General features: G+C 40.9%; 1 protein-coding gene across 1 annotated transcript in view; it reads left to right on the plus strand.

Annotated features, from left to right (window-relative positions):
* Window positions 1-6,249: 6,249 nt before the first annotated feature.
* The window catches only part of CFAP69 (cilia and flagella associated protein 69), a 31,166-nt gene continuing 21,546 nt past the window's right edge, over window positions 6,250-15,869 (plus strand). Inside the window, exons 1-8 of the mRNA XM_086614630.1 lie at window positions 6,250-6,408; window positions 6,693-6,755; window positions 8,116-8,181; window positions 9,227-9,336; window positions 11,304-11,380; window positions 13,143-13,241; window positions 15,132-15,281; window positions 15,406-15,583. Of these exons, the coding sequence (XP_086470756.1) occupies window positions 6,250-6,408; window positions 6,693-6,755; window positions 8,116-8,181; window positions 9,227-9,336; window positions 11,304-11,380; window positions 13,143-13,241; window positions 15,132-15,281; window positions 15,406-15,583 (902 nt within the window). The remainder of the gene's footprint in view (window positions 6,409-6,692; window positions 6,756-8,115; window positions 8,182-9,226; window positions 9,337-11,303; window positions 11,381-13,142; window positions 13,242-15,131; window positions 15,282-15,405; window positions 15,584-15,869) is intronic.

The raw sequence follows: 15,869 nt of genomic DNA on the forward strand, positions 1-15,869 counted from the left end.
AGTGCTTCATATGTAATACAGAGCCATACACATCATATTAGAAAGTGGAGACTTCTGTGTATTTAGCAACAGGTTATTTGTTTTCTATGGATATACCTTCTTAACATTGTCTAAAATACAGTTCTATGACAGGTTCCATATGTGTCTTTAGTTTTATCTTACAATTCTATTAACTGTGGCAACTATGTACAAGTCAATTCTTGAATTATTTAGAGATTAAATATTTTGTAATTGTTTTGCAAGTTCTTTGCATATCTAGCTTGTGGTAATGGTTGCTGTGAATTGGTGCTGCATTTAACTTTTTGTTCCAGTGTTGCGCATTATATATATGATGTGCCAACATGAGAAAGGACATTCATAGCTTATTTGACATTAATTGCCTATAAAATACTGTGTCTCTGTGTGTGTGTCTGTGTGTTATTAGCTATACATGCTGCCCAACTAGCACTAAGGGAAATTACGTAATTAATAAAAGGCCATCAGTTCCCAAGTGGCTATAAATTTCACAGGTATGAATATAGTTAGGAAACAGCTTTCCTCTGAATATGAAGATTTCCTCTGAAAGTTAGATATATCAGGTGCATAAAAATTAGATAGATTGAGGTTTTCAGTATAATATTTTCATATATGCAGTGGTAATAGATGCATACGCATAGTTCTTCCAGGTAGTGCATCTCCTAATACACAAGTTTTTGATTTCTTGGCTGTTCATCCTGCAGTATTTTCTATCAATGTAATGAGTAATGTTGCAGTACTGATATTGTATCAGTATATGATACTGCTTGAATTAATTAGATTGCAGCCTTTAAAATAAGTGATACATTGGACTGACTTGAACAGTGATCTCTATCATCATATATTGTTTCTCATGCCTTGCTGACAGTGTCTTGCAGTGAGCATAGTATGTCTCCCATGCGCAATATTCTCTTTGTAGTTGTGTTTGTCAATTTGTTTGTGCTGTCTCTCTGAACAGGGCTATTAGAAATTATTAGTACTGCTTTTATCTATTTTTCCATACACTTGTGTTTTATACAAAAAACAATAAAAAAAGTCAATGTCAGGTGTTTGGCTTTTTCTTCTGTGCTTATGCATAATAAATTTAACTTGCTTTTCTTTATAATACATGTGTGCTCTGATCAATGTTTCCTCTGAGAGGTAGAAATTCAGTGTGAGTTCATTAAAAAAAAAAAATTCTAAGGGGCAATTTGTTTCTTTTGCAATGGCTGCATAACAGGTATTTCACACAGACACACTGGAATGCTATATCCCATATCCTACTGTAAGGTATTCTCCATGTTTTCAAAACACAGAGTGAACACTACAGTGCTGTCAACATATATTCAGTCCACTTTTCATTCGACAAACAAAAAGTTTGGCAAAAGTGAGGCTGCTAGGCTCAAGTAAGTTTGCCAGGTGGAGACACTCCTCCTGTTTGGTTGTGTGTGTGAGAAAGCATTACTGTTTAAATGAGAAAAACAGGTGAACCACCTTGCAATCCTTCATTTGAAATGCGTAACTTTTTTCCAAAGAGGCTTATGCCAACATAAGAGGAAAGAGGAAAAGAATATATGAGAGGTGAAATCCTGCTTAACTAGAGGTCAGCAGCACAAACCATTCTGAGTTCAGAGAAGTCAAGATGGACGCGTCAGTGAAGCTGGCAGGATTAGCATTGCTTTCACATTAAGTTACATAGCCTTCCCAAATTCCCAAAAGGAATTTAGGTATTTTTAAAATTAAAAATATTTAATATCTAGTTGTGCCATGCCTGACATACCAGTAATATTTTAGTCCTTGAAATCTGTCTTTTCTTAGCTTTTTTTTTAAAATCTCACCCTCTGTCACCCTTACATCTCTGCATCACAGTGCTTGTTTTGCTGAGTGTTGATACTACGCTAGCAGCTGGGACCCCAAGCTTACCCCTTTGTCCAGCCATACCTTGTACTGTAGAAAGTGTGAGTTCTGTCTACTGTCACTTACTGCGTTTCCTTACAACAGTAAAGATCATCATGAAAGTCCCCCTCAAATCTATACCACCCAATGACTTGAACACTGTATTTAACAGTAGGTAAATCCAAATGTTGCAAGCTCTGTTGACTTTACAGGTTTCAGGTTGAGCCTGCTGCCAGCCACTTCACAGGTCTTTTTTCTATGGATATCAAACGCAGGAGGTCTGGCAGGACGGTTCTGCACTTTCCTGTTCCTATGCTCCCTCTTTTTCCCCTTCCTACTGACCAGAAAAAGAAATGAGAATGAAAAGGAAGAGAATGAGTAAAGAGACTGATTCTTAGCAAGACTCTGGTTTCTGTACTATAAAGAGCTCAGTGTCATATGTGATAAACCATGCCGGTGGCTTTGGAAAACATCTACAGGTTCAATACTGCCAAGGAAAGGACATCCCTTGGTTAGGGCTGGCAACCCCCACTGCAGCACATGAAAGGCATATCCTGTACTGAGTAATAGTCCTTCAAGACCTTGCAACCTCATTTGTAAGACAGCAAATATAGAGTGGTAGAGGAAATAATAATCACAGAATGTGAGGGATTGGAAGGGACCTCAAAGGATCATCTAGTCCAATCCCCCTGCCGGAGCAGGACCACCTAGATCAGATCACACAAGAAGACGTCCAGGCGGGTTTTGAACACCTCCAGAGAAGGAGACTCCACAACCTCTCTGGGCAGCCTGTTCCAGTGTTCTGTTACCCTTACTGTGAAGAAGTTCTTCCTCATGTTTAAGCGGAACCTCCTATGTTCCAGCTTATATCCATTTCCCCTTGTCCTATCATTGGATGCCACTGAGAAGAGCGTGGCTCCATCCTCATGGCAGTCACCCTTTACATATTTATAAACCCTTTACATGTTTATAAACATTAATGAGGTCCCCCCTCAGTCTCCTCTTCTCCAAGCTAAAGAGACCCAGCTCCCTCAGCCTTTCCTCATAAGGGAGATGCTCCACTCCCTTAATTCACTCAGCAAAGTCAACAGGAGATTAATGGCAGACCTAGATGTGGAACCTTGATCTTCTAACGCACAGCTGTGTCCTACATGTTTGACTACACAGTCCTGTAGTTTTATGAAATTTAACTTCACCTCAAGAATAGAGTTTGCTGAAATGTCTCTTCACACCAAAAGATCTTGTCCTTGGTCAAAACAGAAATCCTCTCTACATCGAGTCTACTTTTTAAACATATTTCTTAGCTTTTGTAACACGTAACATTTAATATGTGTGAATTAATACTCTCAGCAGTAAGATACTACAGCCTTTGATATCTTGCATGCTATTTTTTACCAATAAAAGAGAGAGATGTGATAAAAATACAATATAAGCCTGTTTGGGGCAGAAAACTGTTAAGTAAATATTTTCACAGTTGATTGCAAGTTTCTGAGGATGGACATTTGCCAAGGGCAGCAGAATCCCTGCAATCAAACTTGCACAGTGTAGCTTTCATTCCAATTTTTTAAAGCTGCATTTATGAAGAAGCTGCACAGTGAGCAAATGAAGCTTTGCAATACGATCTTTGGAACTGTCAGCCAATAAATGGCATGTGACCTGAGCTTATAATTTACAGACCAAATTGCCCAATTTAGGTATGTTCTCTATACATTGGTCACTCACAAGCAACAGAACTTAAAACCACTTCAACCACAGCAAAAGTAAATTTTAGTGCCTTTTTTTTTTTCATAAGCTTAAAAACTTTATGTACATACAGGTTTGGTAAGTATCTGGGCACCAAGCAAAAAAAAAATATGCCATCCAGTTTGTTCACCACTAACTGCTTGCAGATATATAGGCATTGTCATTGCAATTAATCTCAAATGCTTAATAAAAAAATCTTGTTTCATCCAGGGTAGGCCCAGACACAAGACAGTCACTGAGAACGTTCACAGAAGTTTAAGTAGAACATGGAAGGGCTAGTAAACTGGTTAGAGGAATGGGGAAATGTGTGTACATGGATGAAAAGTGTCGTGGGTTAGGTTGAAAACTCCCCCCACACACACACAGCCAGTCACTCTCCCTCCCCCACCCCCAGGAATGAGGGAGAGAATTAAAGGATAAATGGGAAACCCGTGGGTTGAGATAAGAATGATTTAATACAGATGATTTAATACAGTGTAGGTGCTCACCACCCCCTCGTATGCGAAGCCCGTCTCGTCCCAAAGCTGCAATCCCGGACAAACGCGAGGCCCCGAAATAGAGAGGGGCAGAGAGAGAGAGAGAGAGAGAGAAAAGAAAGAAAAACAGCAGAGCAACAGCGCAGAAGCGCGAAAGAGCAAAAGTGCAAAAGAGCCAAAGCGCCAAAGCCCTTCTTCCCGGCTGACCCTCACTTTTATACTGGGCATGACGCTGCATGATATGGAATACTAATTGGCCAGTTTGGCCCTCAGTCTTAAGTTCCACCACAAATCACAACGGGAATCGTGTCCCCCTTGTCCCAGCTATGCTCCCCCCTTATCCCGCCATGTTTCTGCACTCCGCACACTGAAAAGTCCTTGGAGTTTCACTTCCAACCACAAACATCAGCTTGCTATCAACATTCTTCTCAGAGTGAGCCTCTGAGTAAAACCAAAACATGGAGCTCTTCTGGCTGTTAAAAACTCTGTCCCAGCTAAAACTAGGACAAAAGCGTCAAACACAGCTCTGAGACTGGCAGCTCTATCATTGCATTAGGTAAATGCACTATAATGTCCTTTAGGTCCTGCTTTCGTATGGGCTGTGTTCCTGTGAAAGCAAATCAGGGCGTTACGGGTGTCAAAGCGGTCCATTGCATTTTCCAAACGGAGTCCCATTCTATGCTAGGCTATATTTTTGCGATCATTCTGGGGTGTGTGCAGGATGAACTTCTACAAAATGCAGAGTGTGGATGGGTACATGCGGTATTGTGTACTTGCCCTTTGATGGAAGGAGATAGGTATAGCACATGTGAGTGCTAAACATGATACACATCTTATTATTTCTGAAGAAGCCAGGCATGAAATGGGAAGAGGCATAGCGTGCCAGCTGGGAAGAATGAAAGCAACTGTGTTGGTTATAGTTGGAGCCATAAAGGTTTCTTTCTTGTTTCTGTTATCAATCACTTCTTTTCCCATAAAAGCTGTCTGGACAGTCACACAGCTACCTTAGTATTAAATAAATTTACTAATGTATTCAAATGTTTCTTTGGAAGTTAACAATTATTTATTAATGAAAACGGAAGTTGGTATCAACAGTGCCTGTAGTAAAAGACTTGGGACCTTGGGACTTGTGCATATCCAAAGCTGCGTATGTGCAATTTCTCCAAAGTGTATCCAGACCTTGTGAAGGGTGGCTGAAGGGAGCAGCTCAGCAGAGTGCCTGCGACCACACCATGGGGGGCCATCTTTTGCTGCAGCCACTTTGGGATACCCAGTTGTCTTCCTCTAGGCATAAACGCAGCAAAGGGCCTGGTGTTCCTGGAGTTTGGTGTTGATGGGCTCAGTCACACCCCTGTCTTGGAGACAGTGTTTCCAAAGCCGGCTGTGCACCCATTAGGTGTACATGTACCACCACAGGAGCTGCTGTGCTCGCAGCCAAGAGATCCCGTAGCAAACCTGAGGATGAAAACTGTGAGCAAGTAGAAAATGTCCAAGTCCCCTTATGCTTCTGTCCCCACTTTATTACTTTCCAGGCATTAGCCAGCTGTTTCGTGTCGCTCTATGCAGCGAAGAGATTCCTTTCCCCCACTTCCACCCAACCAGGCTACCCCAAACAGGGCCGTCCCATCTGCCCTGGGCTTTGCCACGGTGGTCTCGCATGGTGGATTTTTTCATGATCAGGAGTTACGGATCGACCAGTCTCTCTCTTCCAGCTCCTTAGCAAGCAGGAAAAGCCCACCCTGTGCGCTGCACGTGCGTGGGGAAACGGTTTTCTCACTGAGGAAGCGTTTTATAACGGGGTATGGAATGGCATTACTGGTAGGGTGGAGGAGAGTATAAAACACGGGAGCGGCAGGGGTGTAGCTGTGGCACGGGAAGGCGGCAGGAGGGGCAGGCCGGGGGAGGCGCGGGGCGCTCCGCGGACGCGGCTCCGCGCACCCTGGCGGTGCCCACCGGCCGGCGGGACCCCCGCTGCCCGCCGCCCGGCAGGGGGGCCCGGCAGGCGGCGCCGGCGCGGCGCAGCGAGCGCGGTACCACACGCGCGGCCGCCATAGGCCGGGGCCGCGGCGCCGGGAGGCGGCACCGCCCCGCTCCCATGGCAACGGCGCGGGGCGGCGAGCGGCGGCGGCGGCGCGGCACCATGTCCTCCTTGGCCGGGGCCGAGCCCCCCCGGTCCCGAGCGCCCTCTCGCTCCCCGGCCCGCTCCCCCGCGCTGTCGCCGGCCTCCGGGCCCTCTCGCTGTGGCGGGGAGCGGCGCCGGAACGCCGCGGGCGCCGGCGCGGACTTCGGCGCCGTCCAGGTGAGCTCTCCCGCGGCCAGGGGTCACTCGCCAGCCCCGCCGCCTGGGTCGCCGCCGGCCGGTAGGCCCGGCCCGGCCCGGCCCCGGCGTGCCCTGGCTCCTCTTGGCTTGGGCGCCGCGCTGGGCCGAGAGCGAGCCCCGGTTCGTGCTCCACACGCAGCCCGGATTTTCCCGTCCGTGGGTAGATCCACGTTGGCTCAAGGCGGCGCTTTTACGTTTTAAAGTTTTAACACTTTTTAAGCACAGTCTGAAAAAAAAAACAGTTACAACTGTGACTCTTCCAGGACACACAGTTAAGATCAGTGGATCTGGATCACGTCATCAAACTGTTGGGAGATTCAGACTCAGTAAGTAAGCCTGATTCCTTGTTACTTCAGTTACACAAGTAGGAATGGGGCTCAGGAAAATGTTCTGTAGACTTCAGCACCTGCCCTACATAAACCAGGTTGCGCTGGTGGCTGGTGCTACAGAGCACAAAGCCGAAGTACTTGTACCAGTATTTGAATACTTCTTCTAAAGATGGTCGTTGTAATAGAGAATGGCATCAATGATGTTTTTATATTAAAACATATATGTCATGTAAAATCCAGTATGTCCTCACACAAGCACCTTCCTCACCCCCCCCCAAAAAAAAACCACTCAACCAACCAAAAGCCTGTGCATTTACAAACCAGATGTGCAAAATTTCTAGCTTATCTAGGAGGTTTTGAGTGCTGAAACCTACAGATGAGAAACAGAAATAAATACACAGTTACTGAAAGTATGTCAGGAATTTATGTAATTGCCCGTGTTAACTGCTAACGTTTCTCCAGGGAGGTGTTTTTAAAGGAAGGAGAAATACACAAAGTTCAACGCTGAGGAGCAAATTTGACTACCTGGGCACAAGGGAGAGCAGCATCTTGCGGACTTCCACAAGACTGTTTTTGGTCTCCACAAGATTTGACAGACTAAATGCACTAAGCAAACAGTTATTCTTGATCTAAAAACCTAATAATTTATATTCTTAAAACAAGAATTTGATTAAACATACCACATTTTAAGTTAATGTCCTACAGAGAAGTAGTTCGTGTCCTCTTCCCCCCCCCCCCCCCCCCTTTTCATACAAAGCTGATAGAATAAACTTACTCTCAAGAGTATAAGATATATGATAAAATGCCATTAGGATTCTGGGCTTAGAGATTTCTGAAAAAACTTTCTGGCCTGCCTCAAGGTGCAGTGCTCTTGCCCAGCATGGAGGTACTTAGAAGAGCTGCAATGAATGCCATGTCAGTGACACACCCTGACGTTTCCCTGCTTCTGTTGTTTTCAACTTTGAATTTGCAGACTGTTCCCTCGTGGTGGCAGAGCTCCACTCTAAGCCACTTAGATCTACATTTTTACACATTTATGTCATGTGTGACATTGGTTTAGTTTTCTTAGTTGTCTTTCACAGAATCCCAAAGAATTTAAGAGAAAGAGCCCAGCATTTGAACAAAAGATAGAGCTTTAAGAAGCCTCTTCGGTTACGAGAGTGCAGATTCTGTAGTTGGAAATGAGGCTTGATCAAGGAGCTAATCCTTCTGCAAAGCACTTTTAGAATTTAATTGTGTCTTGTAATTTTTAAATCTGGTTTCCGCTTTCATTTAAACTTACAAGGGAATAAAAATAATCATTTAATGTTCTAAGGCAAACTGCAATTAAAACCTGTTTTTTGTTCTTTTATTTAAGAAAGACTTGGAAGAAGAGCAGCTGAAGACTCTCAAGAAGGTAGTCAAGCATTTTGAAAATGGGCTTGTATCCTTTTTGCCACTGTGTAGAATTCTGGAGTCATGGTATATGTATGAATGATAATACTCTGACTTTTCAGCAAAGCATTTTATGATGTGCTCTGCTTCCACAGGGAGAGCATTGATGGTCCACATACGTTCACATCATTGTTTGGTAGATTAGCAAGATGCTTGGATGCTAGATTCATCTGCTACGAAAGTCAATACAGGGATCTCACCTGTACAGTGGTTGAAAGTGTTCAAAATTTAATTAATGGACTTTCAACTCAAAATAGACAAGCATAATAATTGTCACTACATAAGAAGCAGCAGATAAAATAGCAATGACTTCCAGTGAGGAGATGTTTGAAAAAAAATAAAGTCAGACTAATTTATCTTAAACTTTTTTCATATTTGCGGTACAAATTGAAAGGCTTCCAATAATCAGAAGTACTAAGGAAGGTGTAGGAGTAAGGAAAAATGAAATTAATTTCGTACAATTCAGTTGATTGCCACAGTAATTTAAACTATCATATTACTTCAAAACTGAGTTGTGACTAAGCACTTACAGGCAGTTTCCACGAGCCAGTGGATTGGTAGTAACTTCTCAGTCTCAGTAATCTGTTCAGTTTCGATCTCGTGCCTCTGCCCTAAATTAAATAATATCTCAGATCATTTTGGGTCCAGATTTTCCAACTTTAGTTGGTCACTTGGAACTAGAGTAGGAAAGAATTTGAATATCTCAAGGCTGTCTCAGAATTTAGATAGGTAAATCTGACACTGTGATGTAAAAGATTTTCATCCTGTATTTTTAGATACTCAGTGCTGAACTTTCAGTGAGCTCAGCTAATAAGAAAGCTAAATCAGATTTGCAAGAGTTGTAGTTCTGTACGAGTGAGACTACTTTGAAAAGCTTAAGTATCGACTCATATGCTTCATTTCAGACATCTGACTTGGAAAGCATTGGCCTTGTTTTTTCTTGGTTGTGTCTTTGAAGTATGATGAATACTGTTTTCAACTTTTTCTTCTGATTCATAGCAGTAGAAACAATCTGATTTCCTTAACTTTAAAAGCCCCTTAAGGATTTAGCACAAATAATTGAAATTCTTAACCTGTGTGCAGAAAAAATGAATGAACAAGAAGCTTTCACTGAGCTTTTATGTGAACTTATTAAATTATGTGGGTAAGTACTTCAGCCTTTCTTTTAGATATTTAAACGCTGCTTATTAACATGTTAATTCATTTTCTAAGGCAACTGACATATCCATACAGCATCTATCTACAGGACATCTATATCTGCAAGGCATCTATTATATCTCCCTTCCTTTTCATGAACTGTTTTCCTTGAGTCCAACACATGTTGGCACGAAGGAAGGACCCATTTTAGCAGTTCAGCGTCCGTGGAGCTACGTATTACATCATTCGAAACCGTATTGTAATTGGCCCCAGTTTGCTTGGAAGCAAGATTCCCCAGGGTGTCTTACTAACTGAAGTTGTTCTGGGACTGCTAGCCTCAAAAGATTCAGCAGCTAAGTCCTGCTGAGGTATGTTTGGCTGTTTCAAACAAGCTCTCTAATTGAGTTTAAAAACCTGCGGTTACACAAAGACACTTTAATACTTGAAGATAAGCTTTACAAAATGACAAGCCGTATTGCAAGAGAGAAAGAACCACAACAACTGGAGGATTTGAGATTTATAATTAATTAAAAAATATAGTGCATGAACTTTTGGGCCTCTTCCTTGTCATACTGTACTTTATATTATTTGTGGAATAGAATTTAGATGTTATCCACACTTTTCAGTAGTTTTCTCCTCCTCAATAATTTAATAAGGTTACTTACGGAATGCTTGTAACCACAGTTACTCTTGTATTTATTTGTAATTCTGTATAGGAGAATAAGGAGAGAAAAGCTATGCCAGACAGAAAATGAGTCGCATAGTAAACCAGATATTCAAATAGGTTTTTGCATAGCCGCCTCTCAGCTGTTATGTTCAATGAACATAGAACTTCTCAGCTGAATCTTTGAGTTCCCGGAGCACATCAGTTGTACTGCTTTCCTTTGCTGCCACACAGTGGAGAACGAGAAAGTACATCATCAAGTTTCATTTTCTTCAGTGTTTGGCAGAAGCGTGACAAAACTGAGAAGGAACATATAAAGTCAATAAAATGTAGTTGGTAAGACTTTTCGTCTCTTACAGCAGTTGAGCAATAATTGTGGTTTCTGCAATGAATGTATTTTGGAAGATTGCATCCTTTGGTTTTGCTTTAATTTCTCTGCCATGGAAATTTCCCCACAATTCACTACTACTTCATATGACAAAGAGAAGTCTGTAACTAGAGGGAGGGGCTGTTTGTTAAAATTTCCTTTCAGATACTAGAGCTCCTGTAGTAAAATTTTCCGCTATTTCATAACTGCTTGTTTACTTGTCGTCTTCTCACTATTTTTCAATGTCTGCTTCTTCCCCCACTTCCTGCCCCTATTTATTCCATTATTTGTTCTCTCCTTTCTTTTTTTCCAGCTGTGTTTACAGTGGGAAACACAGCAGAAAGCTGCTTCTATACTATGAGCTACAGAGACCTGAGCATAATATTGTAATGTTTACTGTGAGAGAATTTCTAGCACTTACATGTTTGTGTTATATCTGAGTATTTTGCAAATGTTATTGGATATTTCTTAATATCCTGTGTTTAAAAAATAAATTTGCTGTTGGGCTATTGGGAGTCAGTTTATTTATTTTTATCAGTTTCAAGAGGTCTTGCCCAGGGGTATGATCCTTTTTTCCCACCTCTGCACATGTCTATACATAGTCTAGCTCTGCAATAGCCTGATGGTGCCTAGGTTGCAGGATTTAATCTTCCACAGTTAAATAACATTTGTTTATTCAGTATTTCTTATTGCACCAAATATGAATTATGAAAATGTTTTCTATGCATGGGTACCAGTAATTGTCAAAATGTAATTGCCAGATTATGGAACTGGAACTTTCAGTGTAGAATCAGCATTGCAAAGAATGTATTTGTATTTGCAAATAAGTGTCCTTATCTGCAAAAAAATGTCAAGGAAGAAGAGAAAAGCTATTGAGCTTTTCTGGTGACTTGATTAAAATGTTCTTCTGCAGTGTTTTAATATTTTTAATTTCATTTTGCAGGTTCCCATTTCAAAAAAAGAAATTATCTGATGAAATAAGCTATTCCATGGCAGTTTCAAAATCCATTGCACAACTGGGTGAGTGTGAACTGATACGCTGCAATAAAATTATTATTATGCCATAGTAAAATTAACGGTATTATCAGCACTATTTTATTTGCTTGTTACCTCCTTAGTAAATGTAAGTAATTTCTTTCAATTATTCATTCAGTCCTCTGTGCTTTTTAGTAGTAGAAACCATTCTTACTTTGCTGTGCAGCTAACCTGCAGATTAGCTGGCAGAATCACCTGTTTGCCAATGTCAGAAGCTACGTGAGATAACTTTATCAGTACAGCTAAAGAAGTAAACCTCTCTATAGCCTGTTTCATTTCATTTTGCTCTGAGAAACTGGTGCGGAACAAGTGAGAAACAGTAACTCCTGACTCCCAACTGAAACCTTCAAAAACCTGAGACCTATCACCTACTAAGGCAGAACACAGCAAGCCAGTTTAATGCCCTTACCCCCTACCAGGGGTAGCAGTTTCTGACTTCAGCCTCCTGCATCTGAGCTATAAGCTTCTGTCTTTCAGGAATCTATTTTAACAGACCTGTTGAGGAAAGGGTGCCAAAGCAATGTCTTAATGTCACTGGACCTCTTAGTACCAGAATATCTTTTTACGACCTTCGCAGATTTCATAGATTTCATAGATTTCTAGGTTGGAAAAGACCTTAGAGATCATCCAGTCCAACCGTCCCTAATCCCCATTAAACCATATCCCTAAGTAGTTCATCCACCCTTTTCTTAAACACATCCAGGGATGGGGACTCAACCACCTCCCTGGGCAGCCTATTCCAGTGGCTGACAACCCTTTCAGAGAAGAAATACTTCCTAACATCCAACCTGAATCTCCCCTGACTAAGCTTATACCCATTTCCTCTTGTTCTATCACCCATCACTAATGTAAAGAGCCCTTCCCCTACCTCCCCACCATCCCTTCTCAAGTATTTGTAGGCTGTAATCAGGTCTCCCCTCAGCCTCCTCATCTCCAGGCTAAACAGCCCCAACTCCCTCAGCCGCTCCTCATAAGTTTTATTTTCCAGCCCCTTGACCAGTTTAGTTGCCCTTCTTTGGACTCGCTCCAGGAGCTCAATATCTCTCTTAAAGCGAGGGGCCCAAAACTGGGACCTTGTGTGTCCCATTTGCGGTTTTCGAAGAGAATCCTGCAAGCACTGTAGGTCAAAAAGGATTCAGAATAGAACCGGAGTGATATGTCAGCTCACTTAATGGTAAGATTTAAATGATAAAGAGGTAGTGCAATCAGCTTGTCATACATGAAAAAAAGATTATCCTTGAAATTGGTGAGAAAAAAAGTATTTTTAGAAGTCTGTATTTTCACGGGTCCTAGATACTCTTTAGAGTAGCATGTCCAAAAAGACACTGAAATCTGAAAGATTGTTTATATTATCCATGTTGCGCACTAGTAGCTCTCGATGGAATCCTCTTCATCTTGTGGAAAAGAATCTCTTTCTGTGCTTCCTTTATGTCATATCATGTCTGCTGGAAGAAGAGTTTCTGACATGATAATGATAATGACAGCCTAGGGTAGTAGCTTTTTTCTGAATTCCACAACTTCTGGAATAACATCCAATCTCTTACAAGGGTCTGTAGCCATAAAGCGTAGGAGGTCCCTTTTTGATTAAGCTTATGCTACGCCTCCAAGACCCCTTTGTCCTCCTCAGTGTGGGAGTCCTTGTCCCTTGAGTATTTTATAATCAAGTTTTGCATGAAATGATGGATTTTTAGGAGGCATGACCAAAGATAAACTTTGTAAATTACATTTTTTTTTCTGTTTCTGACAGGTTATTTGATGAAGGTGCCAAGTTCTCAAGTTAGGATACAAATCTGTAAATGTGTTGTTAACTTTTATAATATGGAGCTACCGAGAAAACTACTCTCAGGTAAAGCACAGTATTTTCAAGTATCACTAGAAATCCAATGCGTATGATCCCAGCTACTTTGAAATCGCTGTTTTACTTAGCTATGGATTAATTTTTCTTTAAAACTATAGTTACTGAATCTCACAGATTAAATATATAGCATTGGCAAATGTGCAATTAACATATTTTTGTAGAAATGCGTACCCAAAATGTGAAATTAGTTCATCAATGTACGAGGAATTATTACACTTATGGGATTAGGATTAAATCGTATCCAGAAAATGTGAAGTGGTCACAAATTCTCTGAAACGTGGATAAAGGAGGAAGAAAGAGTAGTTAGGATCAGAATTATAAGAAGGGACATGTAATTTTCAACTTTGCATATGTAGCCTGGAGAGAAGCAGCTCTACTTTCACTTGTGTTGCTTGTGAGGGATAGATCTGAGCCCATGTAAATTTGACTGAGTCCATATTATATGGACACATTTGAGCATAAGCTTTGAATAAATTGTGTGACTTGTCTCTGCAGAAAGAGGCTGATGATGCCTGCATATGAGCTCAAGCATGATCCTCTGGGATGGCGAACAGGCATGCAAACTGACAGCAGAGTCCACTACTATTTATTTCTTTCACCCTTATGGTGGTGCCAGCGCCTGTTGTCAGGCAAAGTCAGTCGTGAATACCCTCCTAGAGCGGCACAGTCACGTGCTGTGAGACAGCACTACATTTGTAGACAGCCAAGCTGCAGGTGAACATTGTCACAGTGTGGATTCACAGCGCAGGTGAGGGAGCATGCTGCATGTCAGTGTGCTCCCTTCCTGTGCTCCTGCAGCGTGGCACTAGTTTCTGTGCCCTCTGGCTAGTTTTCATTTATTTTAGAAGGCCTAAAGAAGCTGCATCTGCAACAAGCCTCACAAGATTCTAGAAGTATGAAACCATATAAATCTGGTTTTACTTTACAAACAAGACTGAAATCCTGCAAGCAGCTATGTGTGCATTTAGTTGTAAATCTGTAAATAATTCCATCAAGATAAGTGAATGTTAAATATTGAGAGATTTTTCTTCTCCTCCAGATGAGGAGAATAAGATATGTTATCTCAAAAATAAAGAATGTATTGCAGTCAGATTTTTTCAAGTCAAATTCTTCATCTCTAAGCATGTATGTAAATCTTGCCAAAGTTTGATCTTGCAGAGCTCTTTAACCTACGAAGTAATAACCAACTTAGAGCCTATCAGAGTTTATGCTTAGTTAAAACTCATTTCACCATGTGCATTATCTGCATTTACCAATCTTGCATTTCATGTCATTTGATATATATTTTCTTAGGCTATTTAAGATAAACGTTACTTTCATGAGTTAGCATATATAAATATGAATTTATTTTTTCAATGCTTCCCCTTCCTCCATAATTCAGTAATGAAATACAGATTTGCATATACATGGACAAAAGTAAAACCAGGGACACGTTAGAGAGTCAAGCTTATAAATCAAAGGTTGGATTCATATATTTTAAGTAATATGATAACAGAAGGCATTCATTCTCTAGTGAATAGGCTACAGAAAAGAACTAGGTCCTGCACCCACAACTTATTGCATGACCTGAAGAATGTTTTTCACCTCTATAACACTGCTTTTTTTTTCCATTCTGTAAATTCTAGGAAAAAATTAATGTGTTTATACAGCCTTTTAGTCTTCTTGTGGGTAAGTCTGTTGGATATGCTTTAGGCACTATTAATAGATATAAGAAAAGCAGTTCTTGTTGTTTATTAGATTTTATTTTCAATTGGTTTTAGGACTGAGGAAATTTGGTACTCAATTCTCAATCCTTTCTTGAGAAAGGATTAATATTTTATGAAGTAACCAAAATTCTGAATATATACTGCATTATAACTAAAACTATTGTATATGCAGGTTACCAGCCAACAAGTGCAAACTATAAAATTCAGATGGCTGAATTAGGAGGATTGGCAGAAATTCTCGTTTCATCACTAGCATTAGTTGAAAATCAACTTACCGAGAAGTTGTGGGTACTTAAAGCTCTCCAGCATCTCTCCAGCTCTGGTTAGTACAAACCGTTCTTTCAACAGTCTCCTTACCTCTGATCTTAGATCATTTGTTCTCTGAACATGCCTAAAACAGTTGCTGACTTGCAAGGGATTAATTATTGAGATTTTCATAATTTCAGGAGTAAATTGCAGGCTTATGATGAAGGCCCAAGCAGCCAGTAGACTCTGTTTGTATCTAAATGGCGTTGATCCCTCAGGACAGCTGGTGTTCCGCTCCTCAGAAATCCTATGGAACCTGTTAGAAAACACCTCAAAAGAAGAAGTTGTTAATCAGCTCAGTAGCTTGGAATGTGTACAGTAAGTACAGCAAAGCATTTTATGAATTAATATTGTAATTTTGGAGACATCTAAAGCATTACTATTGCGTAGCATTTTGTTTGAAATTAATTGAGAGAAAATACAAACAGGGAATGGAGGTCTCTCATTAAGTCCTCGTTAAGTTTTCAGTATTAACACATGTGATTCTCCAAAATAGAAGCACTACTGGATCAAACCTCATAGCCAAGCAGCCCCTGATTTAGACCCCTCAGGCATCTGCTTTGGTTTCAGCAAGTTAGATATCACTGTAGCCTGTGGGATGCTA

This window comes from Tauraco erythrolophus, chromosome 7 (genome assembly GCF_009769465.1).
Source record: "Tauraco erythrolophus isolate bTauEry1 chromosome 7, bTauEry1.pri, whole genome shotgun sequence".
Lineage (NCBI taxonomy): Eukaryota > Metazoa > Chordata > Aves > Musophagiformes > Musophagidae > Tauraco > Tauraco erythrolophus.